The sequence below is a fragment of the Carcharodon carcharias genome, chromosome 3 (assembly GCF_017639515.1).
Source record: "Carcharodon carcharias isolate sCarCar2 chromosome 3, sCarCar2.pri, whole genome shotgun sequence".
Classification (NCBI taxonomy): domain Eukaryota; kingdom Metazoa; phylum Chordata; class Chondrichthyes; order Lamniformes; family Lamnidae; genus Carcharodon; species Carcharodon carcharias.
This window is the reverse complement of record NC_054469.1, coordinates 170,974,311-170,994,422: the sequence shown is the minus strand read 5'-3', so window position 1 is coordinate 170,994,422 and position 20,112 is coordinate 170,974,311. Positions and strand designations below refer to the sequence as shown.

General features: G+C 41.6%; 1 protein-coding gene across 9 annotated transcripts in view; it reads right to left on the bottom strand.

Annotated features, from left to right (window-relative positions):
* Nucleotides 1–20,112, bottom strand: part of LOC121275778 (triple functional domain protein-like) — a 650,960-nt gene that overhangs the window by 332,682 nt on the left and 298,166 nt on the right. For all 9 annotated transcript variants that reach the window (XR_005942563.1, XM_041183384.1, XM_041183386.1 and 6 more), the window contains one exon: nt 2,267–2,389. Coding sequence is in view for 8 of the 9 variants with exons in the window: in XM_041183384.1 (XP_041039318.1) it covers nt 2,267–2,389 (123 nt within the window). In the remaining variant the exon portion in view is untranslated. The remainder of the gene's footprint in view (nt 1–2,266; nt 2,390–20,112) is intronic.

Below are 20,112 nucleotides of genomic sequence, written 5' to 3'. Positions count from 1 at the left end.
AACTTGGCTCAGTGATTGCACTCTCGCTTCAAATCTAGTGGGAATTGGTGACTTTTTTTAAAAAAAAGATGAAGCTCTATGCATGTTGAATCAAGTCAGCTTGATGCCATGCTGTGTTTGCAAAGCAAAGTATCTTCTAACTCAAGCATAGAATTGCACACAGGCTTCCTTTGTACATTGGGCTGTCTCACAAATCCCTCACACAAAGCTAACCATTTATTTTCCTGTCCATAGACCCACAGAAATATCAGTCCCTGCTTGTCCTATTGGGATAGGTTATAATGTAGCTAAACAAGTCACCCATTTCTGCCAAGCCCATCTGATGCCGAAACCTTTACCCTTGCCTTTTTCACCTACGGATTCTATTTTGCCAATGCTCTCTCTGCCAGCCTCTCATCCCCCATTCTCCATAAACTTCAGCTGATCCAAAAACTAGCTTTGCATATCCTAACCCGCACCAAATCACTAATTACCCAAGCTCACTGGCCTACAGGATTCCATTTAAAATGTTTTCCTAGTATCTCAAGCTCTCCAACTGTTCAGAACATTTAAATAGTGACTTAGCTACATCCATCTTTTTGTATGGATGATAAATTGCTTTTCTATAAGAAGAATGCACATGATTTGAAAACAATATGCCTAAATTAGCATTACTGACAGCAAAATGTTATGTTACCAATTAAATATAAAACATATGTTAATGAATTCCAGTTTCAACAGAAGGAAGAAATAGATTTAGAAGGGGAAATTATCGCCCATGAGGGAATGGAGAGCAACAAGAATGTTTGGAGAAGCCAGACAGAAAAAAGTAATGGTAAAATTTTAAAGAAGTCAAGCAGAGAGATACAGATTAATCTTCAAATAGCTCCAAAGCTTGAACTAAGTCAGAAAACAAAGCTAAGGTTAAAATATAGAGTTATTGTTGAAATATTATGACTGAGAACTGAACTCAAAGTGTTCTAAATTAGCTTTGTTCATGCCAATTATGGCATTATCTAAGGAACTTGTTGACATTATTTCCTGATCATGTTTCTCTCTAGAATTTTCTTTACATTTTATTTCAATTACAATTTTAAAAAATTATTATTCCAGCAGATTATCACCCTGGCTTCCCCAAAAGAGCCAACATTTTGAATCGTAATGAGTAATAAAGTAATAGGAATGATAGATGCAATCCATCCCATTATGATGTCAGCCACCTAAACAATATAGAGGAAAGTGGGCATGTTGGTTTGGGTTAGATGAGTGCGTTTTAAAACAATGATATCTTCGAGAGTACTGTGGGGACAGTGCAATTAGTTAAAAAATAAATTCCAGAAGACTGCTACTTTACTTGCCTTTAAATACTTGCTTCACAGCACATACACCCAAAGTGTTTAATCTTTGATGAAGATGAAGCCCACTGAAAAATGGTGATTTCTGAATTAAGTTTCTAAATAGCATTATCTCAGTGCCCAACATATTGCAGGCATTAAATGCCATAAAAGTTTTTGAAAACATCCTTTTATATTATCCTAAACAGCCATGTTTCTGATTAATGAGAATAGTTGTGGTACATAATGTGAAAGGTTTGCTTCTTAAGATTATATTGATTTATCCCGTCTTCTGCAAATTTGCAAAAACACTACCAAAGTGTTAGAAACTGGAAATTGGAGACAACTTAAATGCATCACTGAAGCAGAAATAGAAACACTTGCATCAGCTCTTTCAAATCAACTGCAAAAATCACTAAAATTTAGTAATAAAACCACTTCTTGTTTCTGTGCACCAACTAGTAAATTCAATAAAAATTAAAATATGAAGAGTCAAAGGAAGTATAAACAGCTGAGCTAGAGTTCAAAGAAGTAACACAAAATAAACACTGGACTTAGCATATGGACTCTCAAAATACTTAGTAAGTTAACTAATCCTAAAAAAAATAAATAATATAATATATAAAACATAGAAAATAAAAGCAGCACTTACATCTGTTCCCCAAAGATATTCAGTAGTCTCAGGAATTTGGTAGAAATTAGAGTTATTCATGGAGGGCTAATATCATTGAAATTGACTTAACTGGTGACAATACACTGAACAACTGCAGTGTCAAAAGTAGAAACACAGCTGAAATTGAGGTGGCATAGGAAAAAAAAAGTGCTGAAAATATGATATAAAAGATAATGTGTAGCAACCTTTAGCATCTCCTTGAAAAATTCAAACATTTAGCTCTTCAACCTCCAAACTTGCATGAGTAAGGGTATTTAATACAGGCTTTGCATATCCTCACCTGCGCAACTTCTTCAAAATCCTCATGCCGTTTCTGTAAAGCCCTGGCTCTGTGCAGTGATTTCCCCACTCCAGTGTGTTTGCTGAGAAAGGCCTCTCCATGGTTTTCAATCCAGTCCAATACCTGCAAAATTTAACGAAAGCACTCAATTAGGAACACACTATCAGATATTTTGACCAAAGCAATGATCATAAAATGGAAGTAAAATACTGCGGATGCTGGAAATCTGAAATAAAAACAGGAAATGCTGGAAAAACTCAGGTCTGGCAGCATCTGTGTAGAGGAAACGGGTCATAAAATGAATTCTAGTGATGATCAATGTATTCAGTTTTTGTAATAAATACAATGATCAACTAAGATAAAGAACATTCTTAGTCAGATCAATTTCTTTTCATTTTAATCAACTACAGTTGACATGCTCTGGGCTGCTGTAATGAAGAGACCAAAACAATAACAATGATGATAACAACTTGCACTGATGGGTCTAAATATAATGCCAACAGTGGTGGTCCAACGTTGGGCTGGAAAGCTGTGAGCAATGCACCTCAGCCATTTTCAGGAGCCCCTCCACGCCAACCACTGCCCCACCAAACCCAGTCCTCAAGCCTGCAGAGAGGCTGCCTGCTTTTACTGGGCTGTCTCCCCTCATGGAGAACTTGCCCGCCCCACTGGCAGTGACAGGAAGGGACACTTAAGTGGCCCTTAATTGGCCATTTGAGAGCCTCAATTGGTTTCCGGGTGGGAATGCTGTCCTTGACCTTCTGTGGAGCTGATTTAGCTACACAGAGTTGGGAAAGGGAATGGGCAATCCAACCACACCTTCCCTTCCAATTCCCACTTCCCGGCCCAGTCCCATAGGCCGGATTAAATTCCGGCCATATAATGCATTTAACATAGAAAAAAGTTCCAGAGACACTGTTTCTTTGATTTGGGGTATTACAGATGGTATATTTGCTGAATGGTCAGACCATTAGTTTCTCAGGAGCATCTTGTTATTGAAAGTAACAACTAAAGTGCTACGACACAATCAAACCACAAAGAAAGTTTGATGTAACTATTCTAAAAGACATGGCCCTGAAACAGGAACTGGAACAAAAACATTGAAGCTTCTTGGGAGATGTTAAGGGATATCACTCATAACATGGCATCTGAGGACCACGGGTTAATCAAACGGAAGCACCAAAGCTGGTTCAACAAGAATGACCAAGATATAGTCAAGCTATATGCTTATATGCACAATACTCACAGATCCTATACATCTGACAAAAAAATCACCAGCAAGAAAAGCCAGATACCATCAAGCCAAATACATACGGAAGGTTAATCTAAGAGAGATGAAGAACTGATGGTAGGTGAACAAGGCTCCAGGAGCTTCAGGAAGCTGCTGATTAGCACGACCTGAAGGCTCTCCATAAAGGTCCCCAAACTGTCTATGGCCCCAAATCAATGGCACAACACCTGTCCCCTCAGCAGATGGAAATCAGCTCCTAACAAAGAGGCATGAATTCTCTCTCATTGGGAAGAGAACTTCAACAATTTCCTGAACCAAGAATCCATAGAGTGCAACGATGCCATTGAATTATTTCAATAGCATCACATTCTGGACAACCTTGCCCTCGATCTATCTCAAGCCAAAGTCACCAAGGGCATAAAGTGGATAAGTCTCTGGGAGCCAATGGCATTCCACCTTAAGTATTCAAGTACAGAGGTGCTTAAACGATTAGAAAACTCATTAGTCTCTTCTGCTTAATGTAGGAGCAGGGCATTGTGTCCCAGGATTCCAAGGATGCTTCCATAACTCACCTGTACAAACACAAGTCCATCTGTGACAATCATCCTTTCACTTCTCTCCACTGCAGGAAAAATTCTCACAAGGGTTATTTGCAACAGGATTGTCACTCATCTTACAAAATTAGTGTACCCGGAATCACAGTGTGGTTTCCATGCTAGATAAGGAACAATTGCATGATCTTTGCAGCACGTCAAATTCAAGAATAGTCCCAAGAGCAGAATAAGGATCTCTACCTGGTGCTCCTTGACCCAACCAAGGTCTTCAACACAGTAATTTGTGAACGCCTGTGAAAGGTACTATACAAATATGACCTCCCTGAAAAGATGATCAAGGTTATCTATTCATTTCATGATGTTATGATATAGAATCGTGCCGCATCAGACGCCTTTCCTGTCACTAATGGCACCAAGCAAGGCTGTGTAATAGCTTCAGTTCTGTTTGTCATCTACATTTCCGCGATGCTCTTAGAGTCATAACAGCACAGGAGGGGGCCATCTGGCCTACTGAGTCCAGGCTGGCTCTCTCTAGAGCAATCTAATCATTCCATTCCCCTGCTCTATCCCCATAGCCCTGAAAGTTTGTTTCACTCAATTGCCCATCCAATTGCCTTTTGAAATCATTTCTCATCTTCACTTCCACCACCATATGGACAGCGATTTCCAGGTATCCACTTACTACGTTAAAAAAAAGTCCATCCTCACATCCCTGCTGGAGCTCTAGCCCAAAACTTTAAATCTGTGTCCCCTAGTCCATGTATCATCAGCTAATGGGAACAGCTTTTCTTTTATCTATCTTGTCCAAGCTTTATAACCTTGTACACCTCTATCAAATCCCACCTCAGTCTCCTTGGCTCCATGAGAACAACCGCAGTTCTCCAACCTAAGTTTGTAGTTAAAATCCCTCATCTATGGAACCAATGGTAAATTATCTCTGCACCTCTCAAGGAACCACATATCTTTCGGAAAGTGTGACGACCAGAACTGGTTGCAAAACTTTAGTTGTGGCCTAACCAGAACTGTATGCAGGTTCAGCATAACTTCCCTGCTTTTGTACTCAATACTTGTATTTATGAAGTCCAAGATCCTTTATGCTTTGCTAACTACTGTGTTAATATGTCCTACCATGTTCAAGGACTTATGCACATGAATATCAGATCTCTTTGTCCCTATGCACTGTTTGGAGCTGTGTCATTTAATGTACTGCCTCTCCTTATCCCTTCTGTCGAAATGCATCACCTCCTCTGTATTAAATTCCATCTGACACTTGCCTGTCCATTCTGCTAGCCCACCAGTTTTTAAAATTCTTTCACAGGATGCAGGCATCGCTGGCTAGGCCAGCATTTATTGCACATCCTAAAGAGCCCTTGAGAAGGTGATGGTGGCTCACCTTCTTGAACTGCTGCAGTCCAAGTGGTGTAAATACATCCACAGTGCTGTTAGAAAAGGAGTTCCAGGATTTTGACCTAGCAACAGTGAAGAAACTGATAATGTTCCAAGTCAGGATGGTGTGTGGCTTGGAGGGGCACTTGCAGGTGGTGGTGTTCCCATACATCTGCTGCCCTTGTCATGGTGATACAGGTCCCAGGTTTGGAAAGTACAGTTGAAGAAGCCTTGATGAGTTGCTGCAGTGCATTTTGGAGATTATACACACTGATGCCACTATGCATCAGTGATAGGAGGAGTGAATGTTGAAGGTGGCGGGTGGGTGCCAATTGACTTTTTTGACTTGTTCATGGAATGTGGGTGTCACTGGCTAGGCCAGCATTTATTGCCATCCCAATTGCTCTTGAGAAGGTGGTGGAGAGCTGCCTTTTTGAACTGCTCCAGTCCCTGTGGTGTAGGTACACCCACAGTGCTGTTAGAGAAGGAGTTCCAGGATTTTGATCCAGCAACAGTGAAGGAACAGTGATATATTTCCAAGTCAGGATGGTGAGTGGCTTGGAGAGGATCTTCCAGCGGGTGGTGTTCCCACGTGTCTGCTGTCCTTGTCCTGGATTGTATCGAGTTTTTTGAGTGTTGTTGGAGCTGCACTCATCCAGGCAAGTGGAGAGCATTCCATCACACTCCTAACCTGTGCCTTGTGGACAGGCTTTGGGGAGCTAGGAGGTGAGTTACTCATAGAAACAAGGAGCGGGAGTAGGCCACTGGGCACTTGGAGCCTGCTCCGCCATTCATTATGATCATGGCTGATCATCCAACTCAATAGCCTGCTCTCGCTTTCTCCCCATATCCTTTGATCGCTTTCGCCCCATGAGCTATATCTAACTCTTTCTTGAAAACATACAATGTTTTGGCCTCAACTACTTCCTGTGGTAACCAATTCCACAGGCTCACCACTCTCTGGGTGAAGAAATTTCTCCTCATCTCAGTCCTAAATGGTCTATCCTGTATCCTCAGGCTGTGACCCCTGGTTCTGGACTTTCCCATCATCAGGAACATCCTTCCTGCATCTACCCTGTCTAGTCCTGTTAGAATTTGAAAGTTTTCTATGAGATTCCCACCTCATTCTTCTGAACTCCAGCAAATATAATCCTAAATGACTCAATCTCTCCTCAAATGTCAGTCATGCCATCCCTTTCCTGCACTCCCTCTATAGCAAGTATATCCTTCCTCAGATAAGGAGACCAAAACTGCACATGATATTCCAGGTGTGGTCTCACCAAGGCCCTGTACAATTGCAGCAAGACATCCCTGTTCCTGTACTCAAATCCTCTGGCTATGAAGGCCAACATACCGTTTGCCTTTTTTACCACATGCTGCACCTGCATGGTTACCTTCAACAACTGGTGTACAAGGACACCCAGGTCTCATTGCACATTCCCCTCTCTCAATTTATAGCCATTCAGATAATAATCTGCCTTCCCGTTTTTGCTACCAAAATGGATAACCTCACATCTATCCACATTATACTGCATCTGCCATGCTTTTGCCCACTCACTCAATTTGTCCAAATCACACTAAAGCATCTCTGCATCCTCCTCACAGCTCACCCTCCCACCCAACTTTGTGTCATCTGCAAATTTGGAGATATTACATTTAGTTCCCTCATTGTGAATAACTGGGGTCCCAGCACCAATCCCTGCAGTACCCCACTAGTCACTACCTGTCATTCGGAGAAAGACCCGTTTATTCCTACTCTTGGTTTCCTGTCTGTTCATGTCAGTTTTCTATCCTTCTCAATACAGAACCCCCAATCCCATGCGCTTTAATTTTACATCTCATATGTGGGACTTTGTCAAAAGCCTTCTGAAAGTCCAAATAAACCACATCCACTGGCTCCCCCTCATCAACTCTACTAGTTACATCCTCAAAAAATTCCAGTAGATTTTTCAAGCATGGTTTCCCTTTCATAAATCCATGCTGACTCTGTCCGATTCTGCCACTATTTTCCACGTGCTCTGCTACTAAATCTTTTATAACGGGCTCCAGAATTTTCCCCACTACCAACGTCAGGCTGACTGGTCTATATTTCCCGTTTTCTCTCTGCCTCCCTTTTTAAATAGTCGGGTTACATTAGCTACCCTCCAATCTGGAGGAACTGTTCCAGATTCTATAGAATCTCGGAAGATGACCACCAAAGCATCCATTATTTCTAGGGCCACTTCCTTAAGTACTCTAGGGTGTAGATTATCAGGCCCTGGGGATTTATCGGCCTTCAATTCAATCAACTTCCCCAACACCATTTCCCCACTAATACTGATTTCTTTCAGTTCCTCCCTCTCACTAAACTGTGTTCCCCAACAGTTCTGGTATGTTATTTGTGTCCTCCTTTGTGAAGACAGAACCAAAGTATCTATTTAGTTGGTCAACCATTTCTTTATTCCCCATTATGAATGCCCCTGCTTCTGACTATAAGGGACCTACATTATTGTCTTCCCAATCTTTTTCTCTTCACATACATATGGAAACTTTTACAGTCAGTTTTTTCTGTTCCTTGCAAGCTTACTCTCGTCCTCTATTTTCCCCTTCTTAATCAATCCCTTGGTCCTCCTTTGCTGAATTCTAAGCTGCTCCCAATCCTCAGCTCTGATGCTTTTTCTGGCCAATTTATAAGCCTCTTCCTTACATCTAATACTATCTTTAATTTCCCTTGTAAGCCATGGTTTGGCCACCTTTCCTGTTTTACTTTTGTGCCAGACGAATAAACAATTGTTGCAGTTCACCCATGCGCTCTTTGAATGTTTGCCATTGCCTATCCACCATCATCCCTTTAAGTAATGTTTCCCAATCCATCATAGCCAATTTGCACCTCATACCATTGTAGTTTCCTTTATTAAGATTCAGGACCCTAGTCTCAGAATCAACTACGTGACTCTCCATCTTGATGAAGAATTCTGTCATATTATGGTTGCTCATCCCCAAGGGGCCTCACACAACTGGACTGCCAATCATTCCTTTCTCGTTGCACAATACCCAGTTGAGGATGGCCTGTTCTCTAGTTGGTTCCTCAACATATTGGTCCAGAAAAACATCCCATATACACTCCAGGAATTCCTCCTCTACGGTATTGTTACTAATTTGATTTGCCCAATCTACGTGCATATTAAAGTCACCCATAATTACAGATGTTCCTTTATTGCATGCGTCTCTAATTTCCTGTTTAATGCCATTCTCAACATCACCGCTAGTTTGGGGGTCTATAAATAACCCCCGCTAATGTTTTTTGGCCCTTGGTGTTTCTCAGTTCTACCCATACAGATTCCACATCGTCGGAGCTAATAACTTTCCTCACTATTGCATTAATTTCCTCTTTAACCAGCAATGCAACTCCACTGCCTTTTCCTTTTTGTCTGTCTTTCTTAAATATTGAATACCCCTGGATGTTCAGTTCCCATCCCTGGTCACCCTGCAGCCATGTCTCTGTAATCCCGACTATATCATACCTGTTTACATCTATTTGCATAGTTAATTCATCCAGCCGCAGAATTCCCAGCCTCTGACCTGCTCTTATAGCCACAGTATTTACATGCTGGTCCAGGTCAGTTTCTGGTCAATGATAAGCCCCCCCAGGATGTTGATAGTGGGGGATTCGGCAATGGTAATTCCATTGAATGTCAAGGGGAGATGGTTGGATTCTTTCTTGTTGGATATGGTCTTTGCCTGGCACTTGTGTGGCATAAATGTTACTTGCCACTTATCAGCCCAAGCCTTGCTGTATATGGATATGAACTGCTTCAATATCTGAGGAGTCGCAAATGGTGCTGAACATTATGCAAACATCAGTGAACATCCCCACTTCTTACCTTATGATGGACAGATGGTCCTTGATGAAGCAGCTGAAGATGGTTGGGCCTAGGATACTACCGAGGAACTCCTGCAGTGACGAACTGGGACTGAGATGATTGATCTCCAACAACCACAACCCTCCACACCTTTCTTTTTGCTAGGTATGACTCCAACCAGTGCAGAGCTTTCCCTGGTTCCACTGACTCCAGTTTTGCTCGGGCTCCTTGATACCAGACCTAGTCAAATATTGTCTCGATGTCAAGGGAAGTAATTCTCATTACACCTTGAGTTCAGCTCTCTTGCCCATGTCTAGACCAAGGCTGTAATGAGGTCAGGAGCTGAGTGGCCCTGGCGGACCCCACAGTGAACGTCAGTGAGCAGGTTATTTCAGAATGCTGCTTGGTAGAACCGTCGACGACCCTCTCCATCACTTTGCTGCTGAAAAACTCCACGTCCTGTTGCAGTTTATTGGTATGATCCTCACTGTCTGCCACACCCCCAAGTTTGGTATCATTAGCCAATGTTGAAACTTTACTCTGTATTTCAATATCCAAGCCACTTATATTTATATGAAAAAAAACGTGATCCTATCACAAAGTCTAGGGGAACACCACTGTCTACCATCCTCTAGCCTGTAAAACAACCATTTGTTGCACTTTAGCCCCAGGCTCATGATCTTTGGCCACCCAGTGGAGGGGAACAGGAAGATCAGAGGATCTCCTTGCCGGTCTGCTCCTAAGCCTGGCCAAGGTGATTCTGAACAGGTCCAGGCAGCAGACTGTCGAAGGGGTTGTTCAGCCTGACTGCCTGCCTCTATTCTGCAGCAACTTCTGCATCCAGGTAACCCTGGAAAGAGAGCATGCAATGTCCACTGGTACACCTGAGGCCTTCTGTGACCAGTGGTGGGGGGGGTGTGCATCATCACCTCTGGAAATGTTATTTTAATTTCATATGTCTCCTTTTAAAGTTTGCTTTTGGTACAGTGACGTAAAAGTACCCCTTTCAAATCGGGCACTTAATTGGTAATGGCTCAATTATTACTGGGTTTCTAACTGAGGTATATAGAGACTTCTGGGACACTGAGTGTTGGCTAGGGAAGAAAGCAGGCACTTGTAATGTTGCACTCAAAAAAGAAAAAACACCCAGTTACCATAACTCGCTGTTTTCTGTCCTTAAATTAATTTTTATCCCACTGTAACTCCTGCCGCCAACCAGAAGTGCAGCAAGAACAGGTGCACACACACGTTTGACCCACAATGCAGCTGCCAGCACAAATGCAACAGTTATATGTATGCAATCAAAGATCTTGACATAGGAACACATATTCAGTTCAGGATAGATGGCAATCTCTTTAATCTGCAAAGGCTCCAGGTTTGCATAAGGATCACAGAACAGCTAAGTGAACTCTTGTTTGTCAACGGCTGTGCTCTCATTGTACACACTCTATCCAGCTATTTATTGACCGCTTTGTTCAAGCCTCACAATGCTTTGGCCTAAATCTGACAAAAATAAAGGTCCTGTGCCATCCTGCCGCTGGTCACAAACTCCAAGACCCCACTGAAGAACAGTCACATGGACTTGAAACATTAATTCTGTTTCTCTCTCCACAGATGCTGCCAGACCTGCTGAATTTTTCCAGCATTTCTGTTTTCATTCCAAGACACCATTGTCACAATCAACAAGACACTCCTCAACTCAGTTCAGAAGTTCTGCTATCTTGAGAGTATCTACGTCAGGTGATGAAATCACCCATAGCCTGGTAAAAGCAAGCTCAGCCAACGACATACTCAGAATTCAGCAGGTTCATCCACAGGCTTTGGAGGAAGCATAGAATTTCTCAGAACCAAGATCAAAGTCTACCAAACATTGGTTCTCAAATCACTTCTCTACAGCTGTGAGGCATGGACAATCTACCTGCATCATATAAAGCATCTAGGTGCTTTCCATTTTCACTGCTTAAGGTCTATCAGCGACATCAAGCAGCAGGATTAAAATCCCTAACGCCCAAGTTCTTGCAAGGTGCTGCATACCTAGTATTGAGAGCGTGCTCATCAGTTTTCCTGGTTCAGCCATGTGGTTCACATGGAGGATTCCTGCAAACCAAAGGCAGTATTATACAGCCAGCTTAGCATGGAAACATAGGCTGTCCCAAACTTGGATACAAAGACATTCTGAAAGCCAATTCCAGAGTGGTGGTCCCCACGAAAAAGGAACAAACAACCCTGGACAGATCCAAATGAAGAAGTCTCTGTCATCAAGCAACTTCAACATCTGAGGAGGTCCCTGAAGGACAAGTTACTGGCTATCTCTTGCTGGTATGGATGATTGTCTTCCGCGAGTCCTAAGCTGTACGTGACATCTTTAAGCATGGAGAAGCTATTGCACACCAGCTTTCACACTTGTTGTGACAGAGCAAAACCTTAATCCAACGGCAAGGAAACCAAAAAACTGGACGTTTCATTCTGCTGCAGCCTTTGTCTGCTGGAGCAGCCGTTGAGATATTCCAGATAGCACATCTTCCCCCACCTGTTCTACTTTTGAGGACTTGTTTGCCAAAGCCTGTGTGCTGAGGTATTTATAGCATTCCTAGCAGACCTTCACTGTAATCAAAGTGGCCCAGGACACATGGGATCCCACCATGTTACTCATTGTAGGCCAAGTGAGCATTGCACAAAGTCAGTCTTTACTCCACCCCTCCAAAAGTGACTCTATACGTAATATTTGCTATCAGGTCTGCAAATCAAGATTTGGTTTAACATCACATACGAGACAACGCCAATCTGTAAAGTGAACAACTGGTCTCCTTGCTGAACATACATCCACCGAAGACAGGCAAATCCATCATATTTTTGGCTGGAAATTTTTAGTTTTATTATTCCTTATAGTAACGGCCAGTGCAAAATTCTCACTTACATACAGGTTTTTATGACCTGCAAACTTGTTGATGTGTATATCCACTGATGCAACTGATTTTTTTCCATTCAACAAAAGTTGTGGATGGTGCAGCCCATGCACCAGGTTTAAGCTAACTACTGAGGGAATAAAGCTGTTTTAAAAATAAAAAAAAATACAAGGTCTAAAAATAGGACAACCTAAACAGGAAAGAATCACAATGCTTTCAACCAACTACAATCTATATTCATATAACACCCTTAATGTAGTAAAATGCCCCAAAGTGTTCCACAGAAGAATTATTGAACAAAATATGACATTAAGCCACATAAGGAGGTAATAAGACATATGGCTAAAAGATTAAAGAGGGAAGTTTTAAGGAACATCAGAGGAGAGAGCTATAGAGAAACTTAGCGAGGAATTCTAGAGCTATGGGCCCGACAGCTGCAGGGACAGCCATCAATGGCAAAGTGATCAGGGATGTGCTCGAGGTTGGAACTGGAGGAGTGCAGAGATCTCAAGAGGGTCCTCGGGCTGTTAGAGCTGACAGAGATAGAAAGGGGTAGGTCCATGAGGAATCTGAAAACAAAGATGAGAATTTTAAAATCAAGACATTGCTGGACTGAAAACCATTGTAGGTCTGCGATTACAGGGGTGATGAACGAGCAGAAATTCATGCGAGTTGGGATGGGGGCACTGAGTTTAGGGTGAGCTCAAGTTTATGGAGGATGGGTGATGGGGAGTTTCCCAGGAAAACACTGGAATAGTTAAGTCTAGAGAGGGCAAATACACGAATGAGTGTTTCAGCAGGTGAGCTGAGGCCAGGGTGGATATAGCCAATACGACAGAGGTGGAAGTTGTCAGTTTTTTAATGGAAGGTAATCTGGGGTCAAATACGACACTAAGTCCAGGAGTGATCTGCATTTCAAGCAAAATAGCAAATAAAAATTCTGTCCAACATGTACAGCTCCTCAATGAACTCTGAAGTGAAATTGATGAAAACAGACATCTCTTACAAATGGAAAGTGCGATTCTCAGGCTTGTATTTATATCTGAAACCCTACTTCTTAACTGTACTGCAACTTAGCCCTTTAATAGTACACAGAAAAGTTTCAGAGACTCTGCCAGTCCCTGCTGGGTTGAATCTGGAGGTGATATTAAAAACGTCACTTAATGTCATGGTTTATATGTGCATTAGAGCACCAAACGCAGGCATTGCTTCAGTAACATTAGATTTGAACTTGCCTTACATGATGTTTAAAATTCAGCCATCTGATCTATAACTATGCCCCAGTGTGATACCCGACCCACTCTCTACTCTTCCCCATCCTGAAAAGCTCAAGATATTTGCAGTAAATTTCGATCAATATTGTTAGATCTTCTTCCATAATAACACAGTTGTTACTCTGGCTTTAATACTGGCATGAATCTTCTGAGCAGCATGCATGAAGATTCTCCAATGACCCAACACTGTTGCACATTTCTTCTGGAATCTTCCAATCCTGGCTATCAAAGAAATGCGCAACACAGCATTCCCTGTGGAGAGGAGCAGAGTCAGGGAAGAGAGCAGGCACCCTATTTTCACAACACTAGCTGTGGTATTCAAGTAAGTTTAAAAGCTTAGTCTTTATAATTTAGTGAACAGGTGAGTGTATTGGTGAGTGGATAAATGGGTCAGTGGGTTATTAGGTAAGACCAGAAGACGTAGGGGCAGAAGTATGCCATTTGGCCCATCAAGTTCTGCCATTCAATGAAATCATGGCTGATTTGATAACCCTCAACTCCACTTTCCTGCCTTATCTGCATAACCTTCGATTCCCTTACTGATTAAAAATGTCTGTCTCAGCCTTGAATATACTTAATGACCCAGCCTCTACAGCCCTCTGTGGTAAAGAATTCCACAGATTTACTGCCCTGTGAGAGAAGAAATTCCTCATTTCTGTTTTAAATGGGCGTTCCCTTACTCTGAGATTATGCCCTCTGGTCCTGGACTCTCCCATAACAACCTCTCAGCAGCTACCATGTCAAGCCCCCTAAGAATCTTATATGTTTCAATAAGGTCGCCTCCCATTCTTCTAAACTCCAATGAGTGCAGGCCCAACCAACTCAACCTCTCCTCATAAGAAAATCCCTCCATCCCTGGGATCAATCCAGTGAACCTTCTCTAGACTGTCTCCAGTATATCTTTCCTTAGATAAGGGAGCCAAAACTGTTCACAATATCCTAGGTGTGGTTTAACTAGCACCTCGTATAGTTTTAGCAAGACCTCCCTATTTTTATACTCCATTTCCTTTGAAATAAAGGCCAACATTCCATTTGCCTTCCCTATTACCTGAACTTGTATGCTAGCTTTTTGGGATTCATGCACGAGGACGCCCAAATCCCTCTTTGCTGCAGCTTTCTGCAGTCTTTCTCTATTTAAATAATATTCAGCTCCTCTATTCTTCCTGCCAAAGTGCATAACCTCACACTTTCCCACATTTTATTCCATCTATCACATTTTTGCCCACTCATTTCACCTGTCTATATCCTTCTGTAGGCTCTTTGTGTCATCCTCACCACTTGCCTTCCCACCTATTTATGTGTCATCTGCAAACTTGGCGATTGTGCATTCATTTGCCTCATCCAAGTCATTAATATATGTTGTAAATAATTGTGGCCCCTGCACTGATCCCTGTGGCACTCCACTAGTTACAGGTTGCCATCCTGAAATGGTGGGTGAGGAGGGTGACTGGGTAGGTGGGTGAGTGGGTGAAGTAGGAGGTGGGTAGGTGGGTGAGTGGACGAGTGGAGAAAGCTTGGGATATCTATTTAGGTAAGTACTGCAGATCAGTCGCAAATCTCTAACTCTAGCTCCAAGTCGGAGACATTTGCACAGGGTCCTGGGGAGCAGGGGAATTGCCCACTGGAAGTTTAAACTTCCAGGGCAATTCCTGCATAGGACCACATGTCAGGACTTCCAATGGGTCCTGACACACATCTTCGGTCATATGTCCAGTCTCCAGCGATCAGAAGGCTGTAAGATTTGAGCCATAATGTGGTCTATAGTTTCAAGGCTGTTTGGGAATGGCATCTGCTGAGAAAGCAATTTGAATAGGCAAAGTACTTTAGTGGAATGGAAAGATTTTCAAATTCTTGATTGCTTTCCTCGTTCTCCTCTCCTAACACATTCTGCCAGACTCCTCCAATGTTGGTCTGTTAGAAACCTCTCTGACTCATGTTGAGAGTCAAGTAGGCTGACTTCTGAATGATTTGAGCTTTCACATAAATTTAAATATCCCAAGCAGCATGTAGCTCTTTGAATGTAGCTTATTCACACTCATACTTTTAATGATCTGTGTCACAATTAAATAAATTAAAAATTTTCAGAGATGTGTGGGAGGAGGGGAGATTACAAATTTTCCCCATCGATCCAAATAAGCAGGGAAGTAGGCCAAGCCTCTGGAGGGCAGGAGCAAATTGCCAGTCTGTCAATTTTTCCTTCTTTCTTAAAACACTAAACGTAACCAAAATTAGCATGGTGATTGCATAAATCTTGTAAAATTCAAAAAAGAAAAACACTTATTAAATAAATTTCACTGCTTTTCCAAGACACAGAATATTATCTCGGTGACTGTACAAATATCAAAATACAATGTACAGCATTATGATGATTTTACAAAATGTTTACTTCACTAACTACAAAAAGATTTTCTTTACAAATATTAAAAAAATAGACTTTAAAAATAAAATACTCTGATAGTTTTGTTATTACATCATTTGGAAGATCAATCACCAGACAGTGATTTTTTAGAGGAACTCTATTAACTACACCCTATAAAATGTTTGCACACAGGGAGCTGACTTTAAGGATAAATATGAGAGGACATAGGTGGCCTCAATTTCATGCTATGCTACAGCTAAATAATCCCTGATTCAAAAGTTAGCAGCCTATTCAGTTGCAAATGGTTGGATATTTTCATTCTAGGAGGTGCATGAGAGGAAGTGAAGGTCACTCACCCTCTGATTTTTGTCTATCAATAAGCATGTCTCCCTAAGCAACTTAACATCTAGGAACTCTCAACTTCAAACTTCTTCAGTCTGTAATCCAGTACATTAATGTGCAAATGTTACATGTGTCAGGGCCAGTTTGACTTCCAATAGTTTTTTTTATACAAATAGGAAAGTATCATTAATTTAGGAGTTAAAATCCAATACAGTTCCAAAAATGTTTCAAAGATTTGAACAAGGACAAAATAAAACTGCATCTTGCTCTCACTAATTTTTCTCCCTCACTTCCTGAAGGCACTGATTCCTTTGCTGGAGTGAGGACTTGACTGGCTTCCCCAATCCTAAAGTGCTAAGGCCAATAATAGGAGCCTTGCCACCTGTCCAATTCACACCAAATAACTCAGCACTCTGTAGGGAATCAAACATAATTCATAGTTTGTGGTTTCAAGTGCCACTCCAGGCCTTCAGCACAATGTTCCAGGCTGACACATCAGTGCAGTACTGGGGGAATGCTGCATTGTTAAATGAGTCTTTCAGATGAGACATTACACAGTTAAACATCTGCCCTCTCAGGTGGGCATAACAGATCACATGACACTCAGATGAAGATCCCTTATATCCTAGCTAATCTTTATCTCTCAATCAACATCACAAAAACAGGTTATATGATCATTGTCATATTGCTGCATATGGAAGCTGCTGCATTTCCCACACTGCAACAGTGACTACATTTCAAAGGTACTTTATTGGCTGTAAAGTATGTTGGGAGCTAGATGGTCATGAAAAGTACTATATAAATAGCCTTTCCTTTTTCATAGGAGTTAACAATGACAACATAGACCATTTAGCTTAATCTGTTCGTGATTGTGGTTATGCTCGACACAAGCAATTTTTCCTAATCACAAACCTTGTTCCCACATCCTTTTATCTCCTCTTCCTTTACCCAAATATCCAATCTAATCTTGAATTGCTGACACAGCTTCTGCTTCAACCACTAACCCTGGAACAAAATTCTGTGTGTAAAGAAGTTTCTCTTGCTCATTTTAAATTCTACATTTAATCTTCTATCAGCCTTCATTCTATGTCCTGTAATGACTGCAGTTTTTGAATTACCTCCTCTTCCACAATTTAAACTGTTTCCCCATCATTGTCCTGTAACTTGGTCTGCATGGCTCAACTGACATTGACTAACGAGACACTATTTCTAATAAGCAATTATATATGACCAAACCAGATCCAACAGGTAGTATAGTAAAAATTCAAACAGTTCATAGATCAATAAACATAAGTGAATTAAAACCAATCAAGTGCCCTTCGTACTCCTTACAATAGAGATATGCAGGCATATGTATTAATTTATCCATAGGCTACAATATCTGAAAAGAAAAGTGTTGAACTGAGTCATGAATTATTATGAATGGTTCCCATTTGCTGAAACATCACAAAGGATGATTTATGTGCTTTAATGGGATCCATATCCTTCAGTGAAAGTACTTTATTCTAATGCTTAATTTTGCAAATGCAGCATCCGTAATCACAAGCTAGCTCTTCTCGTCGGCAATTTGTCGAAGACAAATCTTCCTGTCTTAATCACATCTGACAGAAAATGAACAAACAAATAACACAATATAGTCCTCATTTTGCATATGGTTACGCAAATGACTGTGTCTGGCTGCACATTTCTTTTATTGACAACAGTAAGTTGCTACCACGGCCAATATGCTAGAGAGCACAGCACAAGTATAGGAGACCACGTGCCAATTTCCCAACCTGTTTATTAATTGTAAATTAGTTGTTTATGAATCTACAATGTTGTCTCATTTGGAAATTCACAACCACCGAAAGTAAACTCACAAAGTTCCTTCAGCCTACATACAAAAAAGGCCAATGCCTTTAACGCATATAACCAAGTGGTATTTATCAATGAAAAAAGTGTGGGTTTATAAATGAAGCTTCAGCACAATGATTTTGAGACAAGTGCCATGAATATAGCAAAAATATCCCAAGATGCTTCAAGAACAAGGTCAGTTAACTTTACCATGAATGCACGCAGTTTACCGATTCTTGATGCTAACAAGAGCTAGCAAAGTATCTATTGAGTCATTCATAGGCATAGCTAACTACTAATTATTGCCATCTACTGGCAAGAAAATAATAGCAGTATACATTTTGAAGAGGAAGCATTTGTTTGAATTTTTAAAAAAAAATCTTGTTGCTCAGAGCTATGGTTTTATATGCCTGATTGAAATGGTCCACAAAATAATTGGAGATATTTTGCTCGAAATGAAAACTTCGGCTTACCCATAGATTTAAAAGGTTCTGAACAAATCCTGCATAGATATAAGATGGGGGAAAATAATTCACACGTCTAAAATATCTTTCATAAATTGGGACTCCCTTGGGCGCTCCCCCATTGTAATTTACACTAAATTTTGATAACAGAAAATGTAGTAAACAGAATGCTTAGCCAGCTTGGAGACTATCACTGATAAACCACAATTTTCCATTTGAACTGACCCAATGCACAGGCTTGCTTGGGGCAAGCAATCCCTTTCCCTAAATTTAAATAGGTTACAGGCACAGGGAAAGCTTGTCCAGGAAACGTGGTCTGTGGCACAGAAAATCCAATGAGGCAGCAGCTAGCCATTGGTGGTGCAATGGTGATCTGCACTAAAAAGTAGAAAAACAGATTTCAATAGCACAATGGAGACAAAGAGATCAAAAGAAATAGGAGCAGAAGTAGGAGTAAGTCATCTGGCTCCCATTGAGCCTGCATGCCATTTAATAAGATCATGGCTGATCTGACTGTGGCCTTAACTCCACTTTCCTGCCTGATCCCCATAACCCTCAACTCCCTTGTAGATCAACTATCTGTCTAACTCAGTCTTGAACATATTCAATGACCCAGCCTCAACGGTTCTCTGGAAGAGAATTCCAAAGGCTAACGATCCTCATAAGAAATTCTGTCTGAATCAAACCATTGAGTATGCTGGAGGGTGCTCTTAATGTGAGGACAGGACTTTGTCTCCACTCGCACTGCGGTGGTGGTCACTCTAATCAAGACTGTCATGGACAGAAGCAACTGTTTCAGGTAGACACCTGAGGATGAGGTCAAGAAGGTGTTTCCCTCATGTTGGTTCTCTCGTCACCTGCTGCAGGTGCAGTCTAGTAGTTCCATCCATAAGGGCTCAGCCAGCTTGGTTAGTAATGGGGCTACTGAACCATTCTTGATAATGATCATTGACGTACCCCACCAAAATACTCTTGCTATCTCTCAATGCTTATTCCAAGTGGTGTATTATTGATTCATCAGCTGAGAAAGTGTAGTAGATAATAATCAGTGAGAGGTTTCCTTGTCCTCAGCAAAGGTTTTAGCTTCATCCGCTTGCCCCACCTTCATAAATTTCCAGCTTGACACGATACTGAGCTTTTCTTCCATCACCTTTGCCTCCATGCCCACTTTTTTGGCCAAGAGTCCTGCCACTGCACAGCAGACCCTTTTACCTGCTTCTAGTATTGTCTCTTGATCCAGACCCCTTCCTTTAGCATCTTAACCTCACTTGATCTTTTCATTCAGAACTGCCAGTGTGACATTGGCCGTCAAAATTTCTCTGCTCCCCTCGCTCACTCTAACCTCTGTCCCCTTCTTCTCTTGCTGCGCTCTGTTCCATCAGGTCCCTTCATAAAACTATCAAACTTGCTGACAAGCATGATACTCTTGTTCTCCGTTGAACTTACTCTATCTTGCACAGGCCGATTACCAACTCTCTGACACTTTTTCCTACCTCCCTATGGACCATGACACCACCACTAAACATCAAGCCACTGTCTCCAGGGCTGTCACTGACCTCATTTCCTCTGGAGATCTTCCCTCCACAACTTCCAACCTCAAAGTTCCCCAGTTCTGAACAGCCCTCTTCCATCTCCCCACAAGATCCACAAATAGG